The sequence below is a fragment of the Ornithodoros turicata genome, chromosome 10, assembly GCF_037126465.1.
Source record: "Ornithodoros turicata isolate Travis chromosome 10, ASM3712646v1, whole genome shotgun sequence".
Lineage (NCBI taxonomy): Eukaryota > Metazoa > Arthropoda > Arachnida > Ixodida > Argasidae > Ornithodoros > Ornithodoros turicata.
Window position 1 is genome coordinate 26,191,177 of NC_088210.1, and position 21,757 is coordinate 26,212,933.

General features: G+C 46.2%; 2 protein-coding genes and 1 long non-coding RNA gene across 6 annotated transcripts in view; 1 reads left to right on the forward strand and 2 right to left on the reverse strand.

The window, feature by feature from the left end:
• LOC135371271 (mucin-2-like) overlaps positions 1–7,842 on the reverse strand; it is a 40,031-nt gene extending 32,189 nt beyond the window's left edge. For 2 of the 3 annotated variants that reach the window (XM_064605367.1, XM_064605364.1), the window contains exon 1: positions 2,154–2,464. In XM_064605367.1, the coding sequence (XP_064461437.1) occupies positions 2,154–2,208 (55 nt within the window). In that variant the 5' untranslated portion in view covers positions 2,209–2,464. Of the gene's footprint in view, positions 1–2,153; positions 2,465–7,741 lie in introns of those variants that run through there. The other variant, XM_064605365.1, reaches the window with a different exon arrangement.
• Positions 7,843–8,108: 266 nt separating this feature from the next.
• LOC135371273 (gonadotropin-releasing hormone receptor-like) overlaps positions 8,109–21,757 on the reverse strand; it is a 271,561-nt gene continuing 257,912 nt past the window's right edge. For both annotated transcript variants that reach the window (XM_064605370.1, XM_064605369.1), the window contains exon 3: positions 8,109–10,765. In XM_064605370.1, the coding sequence (XP_064461440.1) occupies positions 10,224–10,765 (542 nt within the window). In that variant the 3' untranslated portion in view covers positions 8,109–10,223. The remainder of the gene's footprint in view (positions 10,766–21,757) is intronic.
• Positions 13,378–14,960, forward strand: LOC135371274 (uncharacterized). Its single transcript, XR_010415548.1, has 3 exons — positions 13,378–13,426; positions 13,712–14,001; positions 14,130–14,960. It is a non-coding gene; the product is annotated as an uncharacterized LOC135371274 (long non-coding RNA).

A 21,757-nucleotide genomic window follows, 5' to 3' on the forward strand; every position in this document is an offset into this window, starting at 1 on the left:
TGCTACCCCATTGCTATTGGGGAAAAATGAGAGGATGGTGATGACGATGACGAAGCTGACGGGGTCTTAGAGGGGGCAGAAAAGCCAGTGGTGCAACGCGATTTTCAGACTTGAAACAGTCTACAACGCTGACCTTTTTCACAGAAAGCAATGCAATGTGTTGGAGCTGAAGGACAGGCAGCACATAGCAAGGAAACTCTACCCAGGACCAACCTGAGGACGACACCACAATAGAGTCCGCCAGCCTTAACAGAGCTACTCCTTCGGAGAAATTAGGTTCTGGTTCAGGTTCGCCTAGTCCCTTTTGCGTCGGGGCAGGTATCTTGTGGACACGACAGGCGAAATCCAGACAAGCCGTCTAGATTTAAAAGAAGGGGGGGGGGGGGGAAGAACCTATCGATTCTACTGCAGAACCACCAGGGGACTTTAGGGGATATTGCAGTGATGGGGAGTAAATTCAGGGCCATAGGAATAAAATGCGGAGTTATTGCGACCTACGGAACTATAGAAGCCGTAATTACTCCCTGCCTTATTTATTCATTTATTTTCTTTTTTCAAAGAGTAGTTTCGGCGTCGGTGCACTACTGCGGTACACTTCGGCGGTACGCGGAGTGATGCGGCTAGAGTGACCCCATGCCAGGCGGTTACGTGTGGCTGCTCACCGCTGTACTCAACAATCGTCGCAGCTGTACTGGAAGCGCCATGGGCATTCCACAACGTGACGCACCCAGTTACAAGTTGCCGTGCGGTGCAGATATAAATGGCTCCAATGAATATATATATAGCAAGGAAAGGAAAGGCTGAAACGTTAAGGAAGATGGGCTCACTAATTTTGTGACTCATTTAATCAGTCAACAATACAACGGAAAGGAGCGTAGGGTTTTGAAAAAAAAAGAAAAGAGAGAGAGAGAGAAAGTGGCTTGGAGGAATGTGGTCATACTGTGGCCAGACAAGGAGCCCAGTGCACCTGTGTTCATGAAGAGTTCGCTTGTATTCCGTGTCTTGCGCATGCTAACCTTTCACTCCTCTCCCTCTTTTTGTCACAATAAACATATATCCCCCTCCCCCCGTTCCTTGTCCTCTTCAGCCCTCGGCCAGCTTCTTTCTAAAGCTGCATCACGTGGAATTGTGTTGCGCGAACGCAGCACGGAGTACGCATCTGCCCAAGCAGCACAATGTACTGAAAGTCGAGTGCAATAGGGGTGGACGGGTAGGTGGAAGACCTTGAACGAACTGGTGAAACTAAAGAACATTGATAAGACACATACCGTCCACCCCTATTGCACTCGACTTTCGGTACATTGTGCTGCTTGGGTGATAGTGGCACTGATTGGATGTCATTCATGTATGTGTTCATCAACTTTGACCACGCTTCGAGCAAGGACGTGAAGATAAAACTGTAATCTACAAATACGCGGCAGCAAAATTAGAAGACCCAACTAACGCACAATTGCTTGAAGATGCACGTTTATTCGAAGAGTTAATCAAAATCAATCACTTGTAACTGCCTGTACAATTGGTGTCTGTCCCTGATTTCGTCTACTGGGGCGGTGGTCTAAATGATGTTAGAAGTAACTCAAACGCAGCGCAACGCATGTCGCTTTATCTGCGAGATAAATCGTAAAATTAGGGGGACGTGACACACTTAATCCTCTCTTCATTTATAAGATCGTATATATCGCACCGGGGAATTGCTCAATTTGCGTGAAACGTGTCTTGGCTGGTAGATTTATGGTTAATGAGGCTAGATTTTCGGTGTGAACTTTCTCATACAGCGCTTAGAAGATGACAAAGAAAAAAAAAGAAATGAAATCGTTCACTTTTATAGGGTGCCTCACGTAATGGAGACGCCTCAAATGGGAACTCTATTATCATGAGCGCGCTAGAAAAAAATATATCTAAAATCGATACGTCCAGCAATATCATTATATTTGGTTAGCGGAGATGATTCGCACATATTTCAGATTCGAGCTATAGATGCTAAGTGAAACACACTGACAACAAAGTACATACATAACATGGCCTTAACAGGATCCCCGTGTTGTGCGTGGTGGTAGAAACAAAGATGGAGGGTGTATTACTACCTTAAGTCCATTGAAAGCCCTTCCAATCGGGAGGACTGTCCGCCAGACGCTATAACAACAATAACTTACCGTTTGGAAAAGCCAGCCACAAGATTATCTTCGCAGTAACCGCTGCAGTCAGCATCGACGCGTTGATAATTGCTCTTCTGCTGTATAAACAGCGTCGGCCTTATAGCTCACCGTCTAGTGGAGGTTGGGTCACCTGCTACGTTTCTTTCTCGACAAATCTGTGGAGCAACCGACAACAGCAGTTATTGTGGCCACGTTCCTTCTTAGGGTCATCCAATTAACAAGCACGTTCCGAGGGATACCAACGCCGTAGCTCGTACAATGGCGGAAGCGACACGGATGGCATGCACGGCCTCGACAAACGCTGTTAGAATGAGAAGATAACTTCTGCGAACCTTTAATGGTAAAGGTTCGAAACACAGGTGATAAGAGACACTACAGGCAACGAAAAGAGATAACGCGAAAAACAATTGTTTCCAAGTCGTTATCTGATGTCGCATTCATGGCGCAAGCCTGGTTGTGCCTTTTTCGTAAGCCATCTTCAGTTCCAGATTGAATAGAGAATTTATGGGGAGGATCTCTCTGTTTGAGGGGTTCGCGAGGTCTTGAGAGCAAAATTTCATTGCGCGGATCTAATTTAATGAATTAATCAAACCCGTTAAAATGAATAAATAGAATGTGATTAACTTAAGTAGCTTAAATAATGAATTATATTTATATTAATTTTAATATATCAATATATGTTAACATATTAATTGATCACATTAATTTAATTACGTTCCCCTTACACTAAACTATAACGCCAGATCGTTACGTGAAATTATCTTCAGTATCCACCACTATACAGAAGATCAGGAAGATGTGAATGCATCATGCAGACTAGAATAAATTCCACGAAAATAATGCGATAAAGAACGTCGTCAAATCAAAGCTACCGAAATATCTGATGTCATTCCTATGAAAAGCCTCGCGGGATTGGCTTTACATGCATAATGTAAAAACCCGAGACTAGGGAACACGAGGTTCCCTACGTGTTCCCTAGTCTCGGGGTTTTACATTATGCATCAACTTCACCAGCTCGCTGGCTTCTTAGCCATCTTTTCATTGGCTTTACATGTTTTCGGAACAGTTACCGTTTAACCGTTCTTGGAACATTCTTTCCAATCAGCTAAAACTTCCGAACGTAAATCCATGCAGCACCAATGTGTTGAAAGTGCGAATGCAGATGGGTGGCCCTGGTACCTATACAGGTATTGTTTTTTGTGGGCAGACGTGCAAAATGAAGCACCGCACTGATAAGGCACCTGCCAGCCAACCCCATGTACTCGAACGTTCTGCACGTTGTGCCGCTTTGCATTGCGTCCCTTTCCAACGTGTGTGTTGTGTTGTATGTCACCTTGATATAGGAGATTTACAAATTTGGTGCTGCCACGAGGAAAGACTATAGAGATGTTGATTTGAAAACGTGCTAGGTTTCATCACGAGCAATCGGTTATTCATCAACATCAACTGGATATGAGGTATAATTGAAGCTATTATTATTGTTTGACGCTTTAATAATGTACGTCGATATACAGGGCGTAGTAAATGAGCCATCCCGGACGAGCCAGGAAAGAGCATTTTGGGGGAGCTACTGTCATAAATTTCTGAAGGCAGTGTGGGGGCCTCTGGAACCTGCTCACATTACAGGTGCGTTGCAGCCTGCCTTGAAATAATACTACGAATTTTCCGCTCGATTTAGCGAAGGTTTTATTTTATTTGTTTTAATGCTGCTGATCTACGCTGTAGGTCGTTACGAGATGGCTAGGACGTATCACAGACTCCAAAGCGCGCACAAAACCAGACATATATTTTGCTTATAAGTGCTCAACGCCGTCATACCCAACACTGGACAGCTGTTTCGGCCTTGTTGGGCCATCATCAGTAGTGCGCACTGAGGCCGAAGCAGCTGTCCAGTGCTGGTATGGCGGCGTTCAGCGCTTAGAAACAAAATGTTCTACGTGCAGCCAAAGAGCTTCGGCTATTTCTCTTCCTCAGATATATATTGTGTACGTTAACAACAGTCGACGGCAGACTGTTGCAATCGTGTGCTGTCCTTGAATTTAAAAGAACAAAACAAAAAACGTTGTGACAAAGATTGTGTGATTGCGAAAAGGTTGTGACAGAGTTGTCTGTGACATGCGATATACGTGCTTTTCTACCCACTATGTTGTGCCATAATTTTGTACACGTTAGAGGTATGCGAAACGTGCGGTGCGACAGCTGGCTGTATTATACAAAGAATAATATCTTCATAGGAAATTGAGCGCCGCAGCATAGAACAGAGACATATCCATAACATCTGTAAATCTACCTAAATTTATTGCTTTCCTAGCCACATCATCAAGTCAAGTGCGTTGTTTATAGCGATTGAAGCGCCGAAATGTAATCCTCTTTCGTTCTATTTCTAGGTACTCATTAGAGAAACAAGAGGTGAACAACGATGGTTCAATGAGCATATCGAGTTACCCTCAAGGCATGGCTTAAAAAAACGGTACGGAAGAGCGAACAAGTGTGGTTACTGGCATAACCTGTAAGGGTCTCAGCGATATGCGGATGGACCTTTGCTTGTGCGGCAGGTGTGAAGTCTATAGGTTAAAGTACATAATTTACTTATCGACTTGGTACTCCATATAACCGCTGATGCGGTCTGTGTTTGCTTTATCGCCTCCATGTACTACACTCTTTAAAAAAAAAAAAAAAAGGTGTGTTATGACTCCATTTTGGGGAGCACCCTTTCCACATATATCACTCCCTTTCGAGTGTACAGTTATTCTCCATTGAGGAGTTAAGAAGACTCCTTTTTAGAGAAAATGTACACTCCAAAGGGAGTACTTCTAAGAAAGAGTTACAACCCCCACCTTTTTTTTTTTTTTTTTTTGTAAGAGGGTATCGGGAGGGTGAAAGTGATGTTTTCTTCCTTGTTTTTCACTCTTTTTTTTTCTTTTTTCGGGGTGGGGGAGGGGAGGGTGTGTTTGTTGGAGTAGACGAATTCGTCGTATGATAAATTCGATCTCTCACCCCTCCTTTGTTTTTCGCCATCACCAACACTGGTACACCATAATTAGGTACACAGTACAACGTACCCTTTAGTTCTAGTCGTGACTCACCTCCCTCTCCTTTTTTTTTTTCTATATCCATCACGATCACCCTAAAGGTATCGCATTTATCAACGCGAGATTAACCATTACAGATGTTGGAACATCAGAAGAAGGAACTGCAGGATTGTCTCTCCGCTGTGGGATGATTCTTTGTTTGTTGCCATTTCACTGCTGCCCTGGCGGTTCTCCCGGTCGATATACTGTATGGCTTGGGAAAAAATAAATAAACGAATGGAAACAGTTAAGGTCCAGACTTTCTCCTCAGTGTACCCAATTAGTATAGCTATTACAACGTAACAAAAACGAAAAGCTGATGTAGCGTATACTCAGTCTATAGATCCGTACTCAGCGCTACAAGAGGAAATAACTTGTCCTATTCCAGCCGTATAGCTCTCCGTGATCGTCATTTCGAATAGCGAGGGACTGATGAGAATGGAACGACATCGGAGATACGAATTATAGCATGCGGGAGAAAGCGGTTCGAGAACGAGTGTAAGCGATATCTGTAAGTGCAGGCGGGAAAGCATGCGCTTAAGGGCGACAAATAGCACCTGCCAGACTCCCAGCCACCAGCCTGATCCTCTTGCACGTTACTATGGCGCAAGACGACAAGACCCTGCCCTTCATTCGTTGTTTGGCGTTGGAATATACATGTACGTGGAAGATGGCACTTCAAGGGAACATGACACTTTTGTATAGATGTAGACCATTACGTCATGTATGCATTGTACTTCATACCATGGTGCAAAGGAAACAAAAAAGAATAATAATTAATGGTTACTTGCGGATGCAATGGGGATATCCGCGCGGATTTCAAAGCGTTATATGTCTATCCAAAAGCGAGGATGCCGCGCGGATAGCCGCGGATGTCTTGCAAAACACGAACCCGTATGTAAACACGGACCCCAACAATACTGCGCCAACGTGCGAATGGTGTGGGCAGAGCAAATGAGTGCGCTGCGCTATAAGCGAACATTTCGTTTGCTAGACATACGCGTGTAGCTCAGGGAATTACCACCACCAGTAATCATCATCATCATCATTGGCATCATCATTACAGGAGTTTTCACCCAAAGTAACTGGTACAGGTGATGTGGAGTTGCGGGCCTCACACTAGTGAAGCCAATATCTCCATTTTATTTTCTCCTAAAATCAACCAACGTTGCGATTTAGGGATACTATGTGTGGGGACTATGATCTACCTATTAAGCGCGGTGTACCGCAGGTATGTCGTGTCACTTATGTTTTGCGTGAATTGTGCAGTTTAGTGCTGTAAGCACAGCCGGCCTGGGTGCTGTACTTTTGACTTTCAACTTTCAACTCACTGGGGAAAAGGATGTGATGGGGACAAGGTACTGCACTGCAGCGGTGAAACACCACGTGCATTCGCATCGCATATCCGTTATTTTTAGCATGTTATTAGTCTCGCTGTCCTCGGCGCTGTGACGTAATCCTTACATTCGCGGGAGTTACGTAAAACCGACCCGTTAAATCAAGTATAACCGGTGACGCGTAACCACGTATACGATGGAAAGCTGCATCAACCAATTGGATGTCAGAATGTAAGCCTAGTGCCATGCCTTATCTCATTCTCCATTACGTTACGGAAGTTTCACTTTTACTTTGGAGAACCCAAGTCACGTGGTCTCGACGCCATATCCGCTGAGGATTAGGCTTTTTTATAATCACGTTCCACTGAGAAAACTTGTATTTTCCGATACTGGCGTTTCGACAGGATGAGTAGCGTGCAATCCCCTTCTTTTGCCTTTTTTGTTTGGAATAGCAAGCCGACCTTCGTCTGGCTGACATTTCCTTTCTTTTTCTTAATAAACTTATCCCCCCCCCCCCAGTTTTTATGGGCTTATAACTTGGAAAAGAAAGACGTGTCAACATTCGACAATAAACAGCTTGCTACATGGACAGACTATTTTGATAGTAGCCACGAACAAGAATCTCCTGTTTTCAAATGATATATATATATAATGCAGGGACAAAAGCCATTAAAGAAACAAATAAATGATACTAGGCGTGTTTGAAATTCAAACTTACAGATTAATATGGCTTCTATGGCTGCACGCAGAGAAACAGATACTAATGGAACGATGCGGCAGCACCAGAGGACACGTGTTTCGCCGTGTTTGCGGCTCGTCGGCCCTGGGTAGCTGCGCATAGTTCCGAATTGGCAAACCAGGGTCAGGTATATATATACCCAAGCAGCAAAATGCACTGAAAGTCGAGTGCAAAAGGGGTGGACGTGTAGATGAAAGGCCTTGAACAGATTCATGAAACTAGAGAACATTGATAAGACACATACCGTCCACCCCTAATGCACTCGACTTCCAGTACATTGTGCTGCTTGGGTATATGTATATACAGATAACAAATACGCTGAGAAGAATCGCACAACGTGGGCCTGTGAGGTCGCTACACTTACCTGCCTTCTGACAGAATGCACTTCGAGCAATCAATGAACACTTCTCATCAATCCGCACCGTCGTTTCGACTTACCCGGTCCCTTCGTGGTCTGTCATGCGTTGGTCAACATGCAAGTTCGCGTACAACTAGACGACGATACGTATATGTACACAATTCCACGAAAGAGCAGAGCGTGGACGAAACTTCAGCTTGTCCGGTGACAGGAACGACGCCTCCCGCGGGTTAGTTTACAAGCTCGTCGACCGGTCGCTAAGCAACGTGAGTCAAAACAAAAGCTGCCATCATGTCGCGACTGCGCGCGCGTTACACGCGAGCACGTGCGTGATTGCGTGCTCGCAGTGAATTCTCGGAGGACTCGTTTACGGGTTATCAGCACGGTAAAATGGTGTATATGAAGAGATTTTGGGTCGTAGAATATGCTCAAGCATGTGCACGTGGAGAGAAGATAATATTGCTTTATTTCGATACAACCTTTTATGTCACGTCATAGAGATCGGCGTTTCTGTGAAAAGAAGATGTGGAAATGAAGTTCGCGATTCGTGAATTCGTGATACCCGAACATGATGGGTGAGACTGCCGATATAGTATTTGGGGTCCAACGCATGTAATAACGAGCGAAAGTGAACTAATAAAAGGAAACCTGTTGTACTAAAGGCGACACACTTCTGACAAATTGACGTACGACGACGTCTCTGTAGTTGAATGATGATGGTGTCGTTGTGTTGGCTCATCGGCTGGGCCACACAGGCCAGATTAAAATTGTGTGGCTGGCGGAGGCAGAACACTCGAACACAATCGCATGTACCTCTATGTGTACGCGTATATCTGAGAGACGGGGTCGGAAAATTTTAGTTTCTGCCGTAAAAATGAATGGAATTAGCAGATATTACTGGAGTTCCATTGCATGTCTCTGTCTTCCTTGGCATCAATATGCTTAAAGGGACTATCGCATCCGGAAACGTGTGTATGAGACCGATGCGGTAGACACAGTCTATACCAGCTTACCTGCACCCTCTCGCTTCTTTCCATAGACACAGTCTACTTGGCCATGTTTGTCTTCCGAAAACAGCTTATATATACTAACTGAAAAGTCCTCGCGGTGAAGACGGTGACTTTCGTTTGCCAGTGTGAGCTCTGACGCGTTGAATTAGGCGTCTTGCGGTGTTACGCTCCTGGCTGTACGAACACGTCCGACGTTACCCCAGAAGTGACATTCCACAAGTTGATCGCAGATTGACCGCTTCCTGATTGGCCGTGTCCGAGTTCATACAGGAAATTCCGGCGTACTCTCAACACCCGTCTTCTGCTCTTGCCATGAATTACATCAAATTACACAGAGACTACTCCACTAATTCGCGTCGGGGGGGGGGGGAGGTATATGTTTATATAGAAGACAAAAGAAAGGAAAGGTTAGCCAGACAAAGTGCCGGCTTGCTATTCAAAAAAATTGAAAATTCGCTTCGGATTTTCGGCTTTCTTGTCGGTGATGAACAAGGAGTAAAACGGCACTTATAGTTTCGGAATCGACCGGGACGGATGCGACAGTCCCTTTCACAATGCAATTTGTCTTTTGTTTCGTATTCTAAATTCATTGATTGATTGACTTATAAAATAAAAAAAATTGGAGATGTTAGTCCCGGCCTGTTCAATGACGCAGCACGCAAAACGTGAACACCGCCAGTGAACATTAAGCGCTTCCACGAATTTTCGAGAGAACGGGCACATACGTCATAATTTCTCCGAGAGCAAAGGCAATGTCACTGCGAGCTGCAGCGTATGCCTACGAGCAACAGCCCGCACGCACCCTTGGAGTCTCCCCTCTCCGCCCCACGTTTGAAGGCCGTCAGCAGCTGTCGTGAGGAGACTATCTTGGAGGAGCAGTACTGCCAGACGGATGGCAGATTGCGTGTGCAGTGACGTCATATACCTCTCGAAATTATAAATTAAATTTGTGGTACTTCCACGTCACATAGAGAGAAAAAAAAATCGGGAAAATACAGCGTAAAACACGCAGATCGTAATACCATAAATTAGGCATGATTCGGAAGACACATGAGATGTAATGCGGGGTAGCACTGTAAAAAATGAAATTGTGTCCTCAGTTTTACAGAGTAACCGGTAAAAAACAATATTGAGCCGGTAAATCAACGAAATAAAGCAAGCAGGAAGAGATAATCCAGAGTGTGGACGTAGTCGTAAGTTGTTAGCTAATGTGATGTTGGGTACAGTTTGATATCGCATGCGTGATTCTGAGGCACCGTGACAATCTCCAAGTATCTTGAGCTCATAGTCATTTCGTATCCCACACACCTAACTATTCTGGCCTCTCTTAATCCTTCCTTTCGCGCACGAGTTCGATTTCAAAGCACACACACACACACAAAAACTTCTCATTCCATAAGTTACGCAGAGCTGTGTTTCGCTAGGGGGTCTCTCCTATGCATTCTTAGGCCTACAAGGCGATCGCAATTCAGTTTCATCAAAAGGTATTACACAACGTAGAGGTCAGAGAAACCAAGGTCCGCAACGCTCCACGGAGTCAGCAGTTGCAATGTCACCTCTCAGGCTGTACGGTAACCAACGCAGTCTCCTTCTGCCTCAGACAACCGTTGCTAACCACGGAGTACTTAAGCCTAATCAACGGCCTTCCACCGTTCACACACGAGGATGACGACACGCCGTCCGGTGACCCGCGCCGTGCTCGCAGCGTCCTCTTGTTGTGCACCGTAGATGGATAGTCCGCCACGCCACGCGAGGTCATGCTACTGTTGTACTGTTTTGAGCTCCCGCGGCGATTTCTGCGCAGGTGAAAGACGCCGTAGATGATGGGGTTGATCATGGCGGTTGAGCTTCCGAAGAAGAAGATGCCCGCCTGCAGTTCTTCCGTCAGCTGGTCGTCCGGATCAAGGAAGATGAAGATGATCATCATGCAGTAATATGGGGTCCAGCAGATGATGAAGGCGAGCACGATGACTACGGTGATCATGAGGGACTTCATTTTGGCCTTGTGCAGGAGCTTCCGGCGAGCGTCCTCCATGGCTGAACGGCCAGAAGAGGATCCGCCGGATTTTGCAGGATCGAAGAAGCTCCTTTGCACTGCGATAGGAAAAAGATAATGCGTGTGAATTTTACAAGGTCTGGAAACAAAAGGCGTGCGGGCGTCGAGTCACCCTTAGCGAAACGGGGGCACGCACGCTTGAAAGGCAGAACGGTAATATACCAATTAATGTACTAATATGCCAATATTAATTGTTTGAGACTGCAAGGACGAACCATTCATGGTCACATATAACCGTTCATGAGCTGGTAGGCGGCTGTATGGTCATCGTTCAGAATAGATATGCCACGAGAGTCGTTAACTCTCACTGTTAGTTTCTGATCCCTTACCGCGTAGACTGCAGCGGTGAAACGAACCGACAGGGTTCATGCCACTGGCTTGCGTGGCTGGTCCCCTCGGCACACCCCTCTGTCTGTCATCGGCGATGGGCTCCGGACTCCGGGAATCCTCCACGGACGCAGCCCTCGTTTGATCTTACACGACAACGAGACGAGGCACTGGTTGAGTCGAAATAACGACCGTGGTGAGAATGGGACAATGTTCCCTGGGGGGGGGGGGGGGAGAGCCGCATCGTCTTTCCTTATTGACGGCCCTCGTGACGTATGTGGGGAAACGTACGTCCCGTGTTCCGGCCCATCCACGCGTATATGTATATACAGTGAACCCCCGTTAATATGACCCCCGATAATCTGGCATACGCGCTTTACGACTATAGTCCTGGAGAACAATGCAATGAAATCTCTGCAGATCCCCCCCATTAATATGACAATTCCGCATTATGACCAAAATTTTCGGGAACGACCATGGTCATAATAACGAGGGTTCACTGTATTTGTATTATAGTGTGTGACGCGTCCTGGAGTTCGTCACGAATGCACAGTTCGTGGAGTTCCCCTTGCACGTGACTGGGTGTCCTGTGGGAGAGTGGGAAGAATATAGGGAACCGCCATATTGGTTGAGGGGTCTTTGGATTGGGAGTGCTATGGAATAAAGATCGTAGTCTCCACGTCTGGGCCTTGGCCTGCTTTCTTGCGACTCCGCGACGGACTTGCGGCTGCACCTGACCACCATAACATTCACCACTACCACCAGCCGTTGAGGGAATCTTAACTTAATCACCAACGCATGCACGGACCAGCGAGTAATGACTTAGCGGTGTGATGACAGGTCACACCAAATGTTACATTGAGTTAACCTCATAAGGCTTTGACGTGTTTACGATGCAGAGACGACCTTACGAAAAGGCATGACCACAGAAAGTTTGACTATCTGTGAGAGTACAGCATTCCTTCATTGCATGAGGCACAAAACACGAAACATCTGTTTCGTCTTTTGTTCCAGCAATCAGTATCCGCTACCTATTGGACTTTGTGGGTACGGCCGACGGCGTGAAATGCCACGAAATCGATAAATGTCAAAACGGAATAAGCTGTCCTGGCTGGGAGGGAATATATTGTATCGTATACGCCCTGTAAAGCAACTGCTGGTTCCAGTTTTCCGGCACTCGAAAACATTAGTGAATCGCACGCTATCACCGTTGCGTACGTAAGGGATAGCGTTGGTGGTTCTGCGCACGCGCAAAACATAAAGAGAGCTTCGCACAGTGCGCAGAGCCACTACTCTATTCCTTAGGCACGCAGACGCGGTAGGGTACGATGCGCTAAAACCCACTTGCAAGCCTTTCCTGTTACGTACAGGAAAGGTCATGATGGGCAGAGCGCCATTTACATTGACAGCAAGAAAGACAGTGCACGCCAACCAACAACAACAACTTCATTTTGAGATGACGAATGGGGAATTTCATCGCCAGGGGGCGATACTCTGCTCAATTGCTGATTCGTTCCCCACATCACGTGGGGAACGAAATAATGAGCCCCGTCACAATAAGGATCGAAGTGCACGCCTAATCCTTTCTCTTATTGACGGTATATTCAGGGGGGTGGGGAGGGGTGGATATGTTTATTATATTTAAAAAAAGGAGGGAAAGGTTAGCCTGCGCTACGACGGCTTGCTATTCCCAGCAAAGAAAGAAAAAAAAGGAAGAAGGGGATCAAATCCAAAGTTCGAAACAATTGCCCGGCGTACCAGGGGGTTTGTTTCTTTTCGTGCTTATTCCTGCCTTCTACGGAGCACATGGCGTTCAAGTCCGGCGTGCCCTTTATAGTATTTTCTGTGGGGATGGGCCAACCGAATCCTCGAATCCTAGGCAGGGATTCGAGATTCGGGAATCCAAATCCCAGTGTCCAAAACGGCGAATCGAATCTTTCGAATCCACCACCACGTTTGTTTGTTGCTTTTTTTAAACTTGGCGCCTCCGTAGTCCACCGAAAGCCAGCTTGGCCGGCGATTGTTTTGTTGTTCGTTTGTTTACATTGCTCTGGACTGAAAGGGTTCGAGCAGGAACGCTCATTATACAAGTTATCGGGATTCTCAGCGGCAGGTTGTTATCAAGGCCGCCACGGAGTCATCTCTAGCAACAGACGACGAGATTATCAGTGTTGCAGTGTTATATCAGAGATTATCCGCTCGCAATCGGAGGGGGGGGGGGCGAACTACTCACGTGCCGGAGTGAGGGCGCTGGGGTGGCGTGATTGACGGGTTAAAAAGACTGGAGAAGAAAGGGCCGGGGGTCTTCCCGGGAGGAGCTGGTCGCGGAAATGAGCGGAAGCAGCCTGCGGTCTGCATCGAAAGCCCGGATGGTAAGATAAACCACTCTCTTGTTCTTTACGATGTCGTTTGTACTTCCTCTGGGAGTGTGAACGGGGTGTGAAAAGTGTGGGTCGGGGACGACTCCGAGCGTGGGACTTCCGTCCTTTAAGGGACTGGAGGTAGATAATTTCCCATATTTGGCGCCCAACGTGGGCACCGAGCCTGTTCGCCTGGAGGATGTACTACGTTTGCTTTTGGAATGTTGTGGCATGGCACCCGAGGATAAGCCAATGCACATTGTTTATGTTCTTTTCGGTTCCGCTTTTCGTGACCAGCTCTCTGCTGCCCGGGTTAGTTGTAGGCCGCTACGCAACTGCGACTTGAAGAAGACAGAGATTCTTGCAGCTCCGCGGTCCTGCTCCCGAAAGACTCCTGGCCTGGTCGCAGTAGCACCTGTAGGGCTTGCGCGATAGCCTGATGATCTGGAACCATCGATGACGTCTCACCCACAACTACGCACAGGTTAATTCTGCATCGGGGCACGCGCTAGAGCTACCTGACTCCGTTTCGACCGCGCTGGCGGCACTCTCGGAGAAATCGTTCGCGGGAATCTGCTGCAGCCGAGGTACAGGTTCTCTCGTTTTCTCGTCAAATCTCGTTTTAACGAAATTCACTAGTTTGTCGACGGAGGGCTTGCCAGACCCCCTTGGCCAGGAGATGTCCCATGATCACTTCTCTCTTTTGACTTTGTAGGTGGCAACTTGGACGATTGTCCACCTCTGCAGCCCAGTCTGGGGATCACGCTCCAGATGGGCCTCCCAGCCGCGGCCCCTGAGCGATGCGGACCCCTCATTGACGCCTACACCTTTCCGAGGCTTCACTCTAGAGGATCGACATCCTGCGGATCCCCTCGTCCCAGATAATGAAGAGGAGCGTCGCGTCTTGTGACCAGCGTGCGGGGTGTCTGAAATCCATCGATCGGCTGGGGTGCTCCCCACCGTACGCGAACGGGGGCCGCAAGAACCGTCGGGATCGGAGAAGCAGATATGAAAGCGGCGTTCGCTGTCCTCCAGCGCCACAGACCAGAGCTACTCCAGCGCGTCGGGCCGACGCCTGCACCAGCAGCGGACGACATCCTGATTGAAATCCCAGAAGACCTCCTCTGAAGCGGACTTTGAAGAGTGTTGAACTGTTCATCGTGGGCCCGTAGTGCTTTTAGACGCTGCACCGGTTTGTGCATAGCTTTAGGGACAGGCTTTGTGCCCGGACGGCACGTCCTGTTTTGAGGTGGGGGAGTATCTGGATTCTCGGCAGGTTATTATCAAGGCCACCACCGGAGTCATCTGGAGCAACAGACGCCGAAGCTAACAGTGTTGTATCGGAGATTATCCGCTCGCAGTCGGAGGGGGGGGGGGACTACACACGTGCCAGAGTGAGGGCGCTGGAATGGCGTGATTGACGGATTACAAAGACTGGAGAAGAAAGCGCCGGGAGGAGCTGGTCACGGAAGTTCGCGCAAGTCAGCGCAAGCAGCCTGCGGTCTGCATCGAAGTCCTGGTGGTAAAATAAAGCGTTCTCTTGTTCTTTACGATGTCGCTTATACTTCATCCGGGAGGGTAAACTGGTCGGGGACGACTCCGAGCGTGGGACTGCCGTCGTTTAAGGGACTACAGGTAGAGAATTTCCCACAAAGTCTAAAGTAACCCTGTTTTGCTTTAGTTTTACGGAAAGAATTCAGACTTGAGAGTTTGTATTTCCTGTAGTCGACGAACAACATGATTACATTTAGGAAGAAGTATACCGGTATGCTTCCTCCTGAACGTGAACTATTATTTAATTTGTTTTTCATTAACACACACACATACATTGGGTGAGGCGGGCGATTCACCGCCGCTGAGGCGATACACTGCCCTATTGCGCGTTGGGAATGGATGAGGGGATGATGGTGGCTTTCAGAGTACGGTCACCAGACGGGTGGAGCACAAGTATTCCGCAAGAAGACTAAGGCCTTGCATCTGGTGTGCAGCGTTCGAACACGGTCCGAGGACCATTAAGCAGGATACCAAACTGCTTCAAAACACTTTTCAGTAGAAGTGCTTTTGCCTTCGGCTTTTTAATCTTCTTCCCTTTTTTTTAGGACCAGATTTGTGAATCCGCAGAACCTTCCTTGGATTCGGATTCATATAATTTTGCGTTCGTCCCATTTCTAATTTTCTGTATCTGTAGCATATCTATAACCACGTGTACGATTCTTTTTTCGCGAGCAACGAAGGATAAGGACGGCGTCAAAGAGGGAAACTCGACGAGAAACCACGAAGGAATGAATGATAAAAAAAAAATGAAATCTTATTTCATCTGAGGATGACGCCGACATCGGACGCCATTCACTAGACGCGGCTTATCAATGCCCAAGCGTAGCTGACTGAATCTCAAATTAGGGGTAGCTTGGTGCGGATCCAGTCTGGGTACGAAGGCATCTGCAACAAAACCGCCACACACAGGTCACATGACCTCAGGCGCTAGGCCTGCATGAGAAAAGGGGTGATTCGTCTTTCTCCTTCTCTCCACCGTGGCTCAGGAAGGGGAGGTTCTGGAGGCGCATGCGCGTCCGGCTTCGTAATATCGGAGCTCCATTCGGAGGCGCGGTATTTTAACGGAATGCAAAGTGTTCCCGATAACGGTTCTGCAAATATGTCTACTAAAACTAAAGGCAGAAACGAATACCTTATGATGTAATTTGTTAACCTCTGCTGAAGTTGGATAGGGTCCTGTGGCTACCACGGGGAAACATTCCACGTCATCATTACTTCTCCTTCATTTATTGTTGTTGTGGTTGCTGTTAAAGGAGTGCATGAATGCTCCCTGACGGTGATACACCCACGTTCGTCATCCTCAAATGCACTGTTGTTTTTTCCCCAACCATCGAAAGGAGCATTTATCGTTCCATTTTTTTATTTATCATTTATTCGTTATTCGTAAACCCAAAGGACCAGAATGGTCATTACATGGGTGTGTTCACAAAATAACACACAAATGCACAAATAGACACTGAATATAGAAAATTATCTCCCAAAATATTCTGTCTCTCCGCAACGTGTTTCTGCTTCATTGCAAAACCACGTGTAAGTAGGTAAGTATTACCTGAAAAATAAATAAAAACGCGTGTGAGTGAGTGAGTGAAAAAGGAAAAAAGGGTGGTTCAGACATTTCCTATTGCTTACGCAGCTACGAGTATTCTACTACTAGTATTCTACAGCGATCCCAGGAGACTTTCGAAAAATAACGTCCACCAGCAACGTCACAGCATTACCGGTTAATTAGTTCAAAGTAATAAGTCTTGTAAGTCCACAAGAACACGCCTAATTCGTAAAATAACGAAAAAGAAAAAAAAAGGTGGTTCAGGCATTTCCTAGTGTTTACGCAGCTACGAGTATTCTACTACTAGTATTCTACAGCGATCCCAGGAGACTTTCGAATAATAACGTCCACCAGCACCGTCACAGCATTACCGGCTAATTAGTTCAAAGTAATAAGTCTTGTACGTCCACAAGAACACGCCTAATTCGTTACGCCTTCTGGAAAATTGCTTTACCGCCCACCGCGGAGACTGCCGTTTTTTTCCTTTTTTCTTTTCACAAACTCACTAGTAGTGTAGCAGTTTTTCCATTAGCCAAATCAATATTTTGGCTAAGTGTAGATAAAAGCAAGCATGCGCTGTCATCAGGGCCGGCTGAAAATTAGAAATTAATTTGATCATATAATGGGAAAGAAATTTTCAACAAGCACAACGTTGAAAGAATGATGTTGTTGTTGTTGATGGTGTTAAATGTTGGTGTTGATGTTGATGAAGAAAAAATACTAGGGAGAGGTTGAAAGAAGTTTCCATCATGTTCAAGCGCAATGTTGTTTCGTGGGTCGCCAAAGCGTGCCCCAGACTATAATGATAGCGCCTGAATGTTGCAGACCTTACCCTTTCCCCCCTCGTGTGGCGTGTCAGTGTAACCTCCTTTCTTCGCAGCTTCGCGCTCAAACTACGAGCCGTCAAAAAAGAGGCGGGGTCAAGGGCTCATTTCCACGGATTTTCGGCGAATTTATTTCGGCAATTGCCATTGCATTACGAGTGGGATTATGTGCTATACTGAGTAAAATGACCACGGGGAACCCATTTCCGCAAAGAAGACGTTAGGTTGCCTTGGGAAATTTCGGAGTTCAATTCAAGAAATTAACTTTCCGTCAATTGAAATGAAACAAAAATGTTAGCAATATGTGGCAAAAGTTATTGGCAGAGAAAAATCCCTTGACCGCATGTCTCTCCGGGGCCTATGTTTTTTACTATGAATTTCTATCATGGTTGGTGGACCACCCTATGTTTGTAATATAATTCGGTAAGTTCGCAATAATACACTTGAACTTGGTGAACAGAGAGCTGTGACAGGTACACACTGGGAATGTCATAATACTCCCTTCCTGTCGTTACTAAGCAAGAAGCATGAACCTCTATTGTATTGTTACCTTCCGGCAGAGAAACATATATGCAAACTACGAAAGCACTAAATCGCCACCCCCCCCTTTTTTTTTTGTTCCTCTATCATCACGTCACCTGTAGGAACTATACTCCCATTATACTGTACTCCTCTACTTTCCCGACATCGTTCCGTAGGACGTTCGCGTCACTTTTCCACCGGCTCCGCCTCATTGTGCCCTACACAGCCAACGTCTTCTTTTACCAGCTTGGGAAGGCAGATTCAGCTAACCGTGGCACCTGTGGGACTGTTGAGGACACTGAACACATCTTATCATCCTGTCCACGGTATCAGCAGCACCGACAGTATCTACAAGCTTCTTTAGTTCGGCTGGATGGCGGACCCTTCGATGTTGTTAATGTTCTGGGCCCTTGGTCACCGGACCACCAGTTCCACGCCATGCAGGCGTTTGTGAGATTTTGCGCAGACTCCAAGTTAGTGTACACAATGTAACACTCTGTGTGGGTGACTCACTGAGTGCCTCTGTCATTCATTGTTCTTGTTGTAGTTAGCCAGTCTTGTTTCTCCAAGTGATCCGGAGTAGCCGGCTCTCGTAATGAGTGCCTCTTTCTCCATTTTACCAGCGGCATGGCCGAGTGGGTTAAGGCGCACGCTGGTTGGTGGTAGCCAAGGTCGTGTTGAAGACTGGGAGGTGGCGGGTTCGAATCCTACCGCCGGCTGTGCTGTCTGAGCTTTTCCCTGGGTTTTCCGAAAGACTTTCAAGACGAATATCGGCACAGTTTCCCCTGAAGTCGGCCCAGGACGCACACTAATCCCATTGTCTCCCACTCCTTCCTGCTGTCCTCTCTCCATCTGTCCACATCTGTACGCCGCCCATAGCCACAGTTGCTTCGCGGCGCTAACACGCAATCAAAAAAAAATATATATATTTGTCAATTTTTTTTCTTCTCTCTTTCAACTCAACTCAACTATACTCGCGGACATTATTCAGGTATGATTACTACAGAAGACAAATATATGGGTATCGATTTTATGAAATAAAATAAAAAATAATACGCAAAAACGTATACTATTAACAGAGCTACTTGAAACTCTAAAACACCCCATCTCATCGTCATCATCTATTGTTGTTATTGTTGCCATCATCATCATCATCATCATCATCATCATCATGTTGTACTTGAAACTCCCCGTTCATCATCTCAAAATAAAGTTGTTGTTGTTGTTCTTATTTATTACTAATTTTCTTTTACTTCTGTTTCGTTTCATTTGTATTGACATAACAACAACAACAACAACAACAACAACGACGACGACGACATTTAATTATGAATGATGTCACGCTTCTTGTGCAGCCTTGCTACATTTTCTCCTCGTGGTCAGAATACTGCACACTGAGACTTCGTAGCCATCTCTGAAGGTGCACAGCTGCCAGTTTCCTCGCATTATACGAATAATTTCCGCGGTCTCTTGTTCGAACGTGCCGCACACGACCGCCTAAGCGCACGCGTGCACGACTATATATACCCGAGGAAGCTCCACGGTGCCAAATTGTCGTTGTGATTCTATATCCAAATGTCGGTCTGCACCGATCCAGAAAAATACCCGGGAGCAACGTCTGCCCGGCGTGTTGTCGTCCTCCATTGTGCGGTCACGCATTTCGGATGCACGAAGACACGCCCCTCCCCCATGCCCCCCGCAAAAAAAAACTACAAAAAAAAACAGGAAAGAAAACAAGACATGGGGAAAAGACACAGACAGAGAGACCAGCCGACATTCGCCTTATACAGCGCCCGAGGAAGATACGGGGAAAATGCGCAGACATTCTGCATTGTCGAGTGGGTTTCGAAGTAGCCTCACGAAGGCAACATATCTGCACGGTGCCCTTATATTGCGGATTCCTAACATTCCGGAAGGGCTTTGTAGCATCATCTGTTATCAGCGAGAGACGGAGGGAACCTTTATCATGTGACGTAACTGGAAGAAAGGCTAGCGCGGAGGATGGAGAGAAGGGAAGCGCTATTGGAGGTCCACCACTGGTACCATCTAGGACTGGTACCACTGGTACCATCTAGGATGGAGAGAAGCGGAGCGCTATTGGAGGTCCACCACTGGTACCGCGGAGCAAAGGAGACTCGAACCTTTGACCGTATGTCCGGACCATAGATGGAAAACGGACAAACAAGCTGCATGTGGAGCACACTCTGCAGCGCACGCTGCTACGCACAAAGCTTATTTATTTACTCTCTCTCTCTCTCTCTCTCTCTCAAGGCCGTGAGGCATTGCAGAGGGGAGTGCTAAGTACGTTATATCTAAAAAAAAAGTGGCGTTAGAAATACAAAAAAAGTATACGATTTAAACATGACAAATGCAGTACAGTATATTTATCTTTATCTTTTCATTTTACTTTTTCCTTTCTGTGGGATTCATCCATTTCGCGCATCTTTGTGGGAGTAGCAGAATTCGCCAGGTGATACGAATTCAATATCTTCCTTTATATATATATATATATATATATATTCAAACTCAACTCAAACTCAATACAGTACATATCAAATATAGGCGCATCGATAGGAACAGACGATTTAAACACGAAAGTAGTCGCATAGGCACCTCTTAAACGCTTTGATATCGATGATCGATGCGATGGATCCATGGTTCCACCCAGACGATGTCTGGAGTGAAAACGAATCGCGAAATGAACTGGTTAAGCAGGAAGGAATTCCTACTTTTTGCCTATGATTCATATGCGGGAAGAGATATATGGTAGCTATATGAGATTAGAAACACCTTAAGATAACTATTGTGATAACAAAAGTTGTGGACCCCCAAGCAGAGACGAATAATTCCAAAGTATAAGACGAGCGGCTCTATTTTGTACAGATTCGATAAAGTCTGAAAGTGAGTTGTGGCCGGAGTCCCATACGGAAGCTGCGTATTCCAATACTAGCGATTTGTACAGTACAGCTGTAACGTTAAGCTGGGTAGATGAAAAGTTTCGGCGTATGTAACAGAGCGCGGGACGCGTTGTTAGTAATATACGTTCAAAATGGAGTTCGCCACGACAGAGCGACACGGATTCAAGTGGGACATTGTTAATTGAGTGTGTTGCATGCATTGCGTTAGAACGTGATGTAGGCATGGACTTACATTTAGATACGTGAAGTTCCATATGCCAAATCTTGCACCAAGTAGGGAAGTTATTAAGGTCCATTTGTAATAATTCCACATAGTAGCCGTTAGTGATTTTACGGTAAACAACGCAACCATCTGCATATAGACGAATAGAAGAGGAAAGTTTATCCGGAAGGTCGTTAATATACGAGTAGACGCGAAAAAGAAGCGGACCACGGACTGCTGAACCTTTAGGAAAGCACATATGTTAGATTAGATACGTTATCATTTACAGGCACGTACTGCGAGCGGTTAGTAAAAAATGAGTGGATCCAGGCTAAAATCTTATTATCTATACCGAGGTTTCGCATTTTATGGAGCAATAGAGAGTGTGGGATACCTCGTCGAAAGCCTTAGAAAAGTCTATGGATATGCAGTTAGTATGTGATCCACGATCAGGCGCAAGACGTAGGTCGTGAACGAGAGAAAACGGCTGTGTTTCGCAGGAGAAATGTTTCTGAAAGCCGTGCTGATATTGGGGAAAAAAAGGAATGGAATTCAACAACAACAACAACAAATAAGTGACGACGATGTAGTGGGAAATGGGAATTCAAGATGTTCAACAAGGTGCGAGCAAATAATGTGTTCGAGTATTTTACAAGGAATGCTTGTTAACGATATTGTTATATTTATCGCACAGTGCACAGTGCTTGTCTCCAGATTTCTAGAGTGGGAGTAGAGTCACTAAATAAGCTACGCTTATAATACGGTAGCTACGCTTAC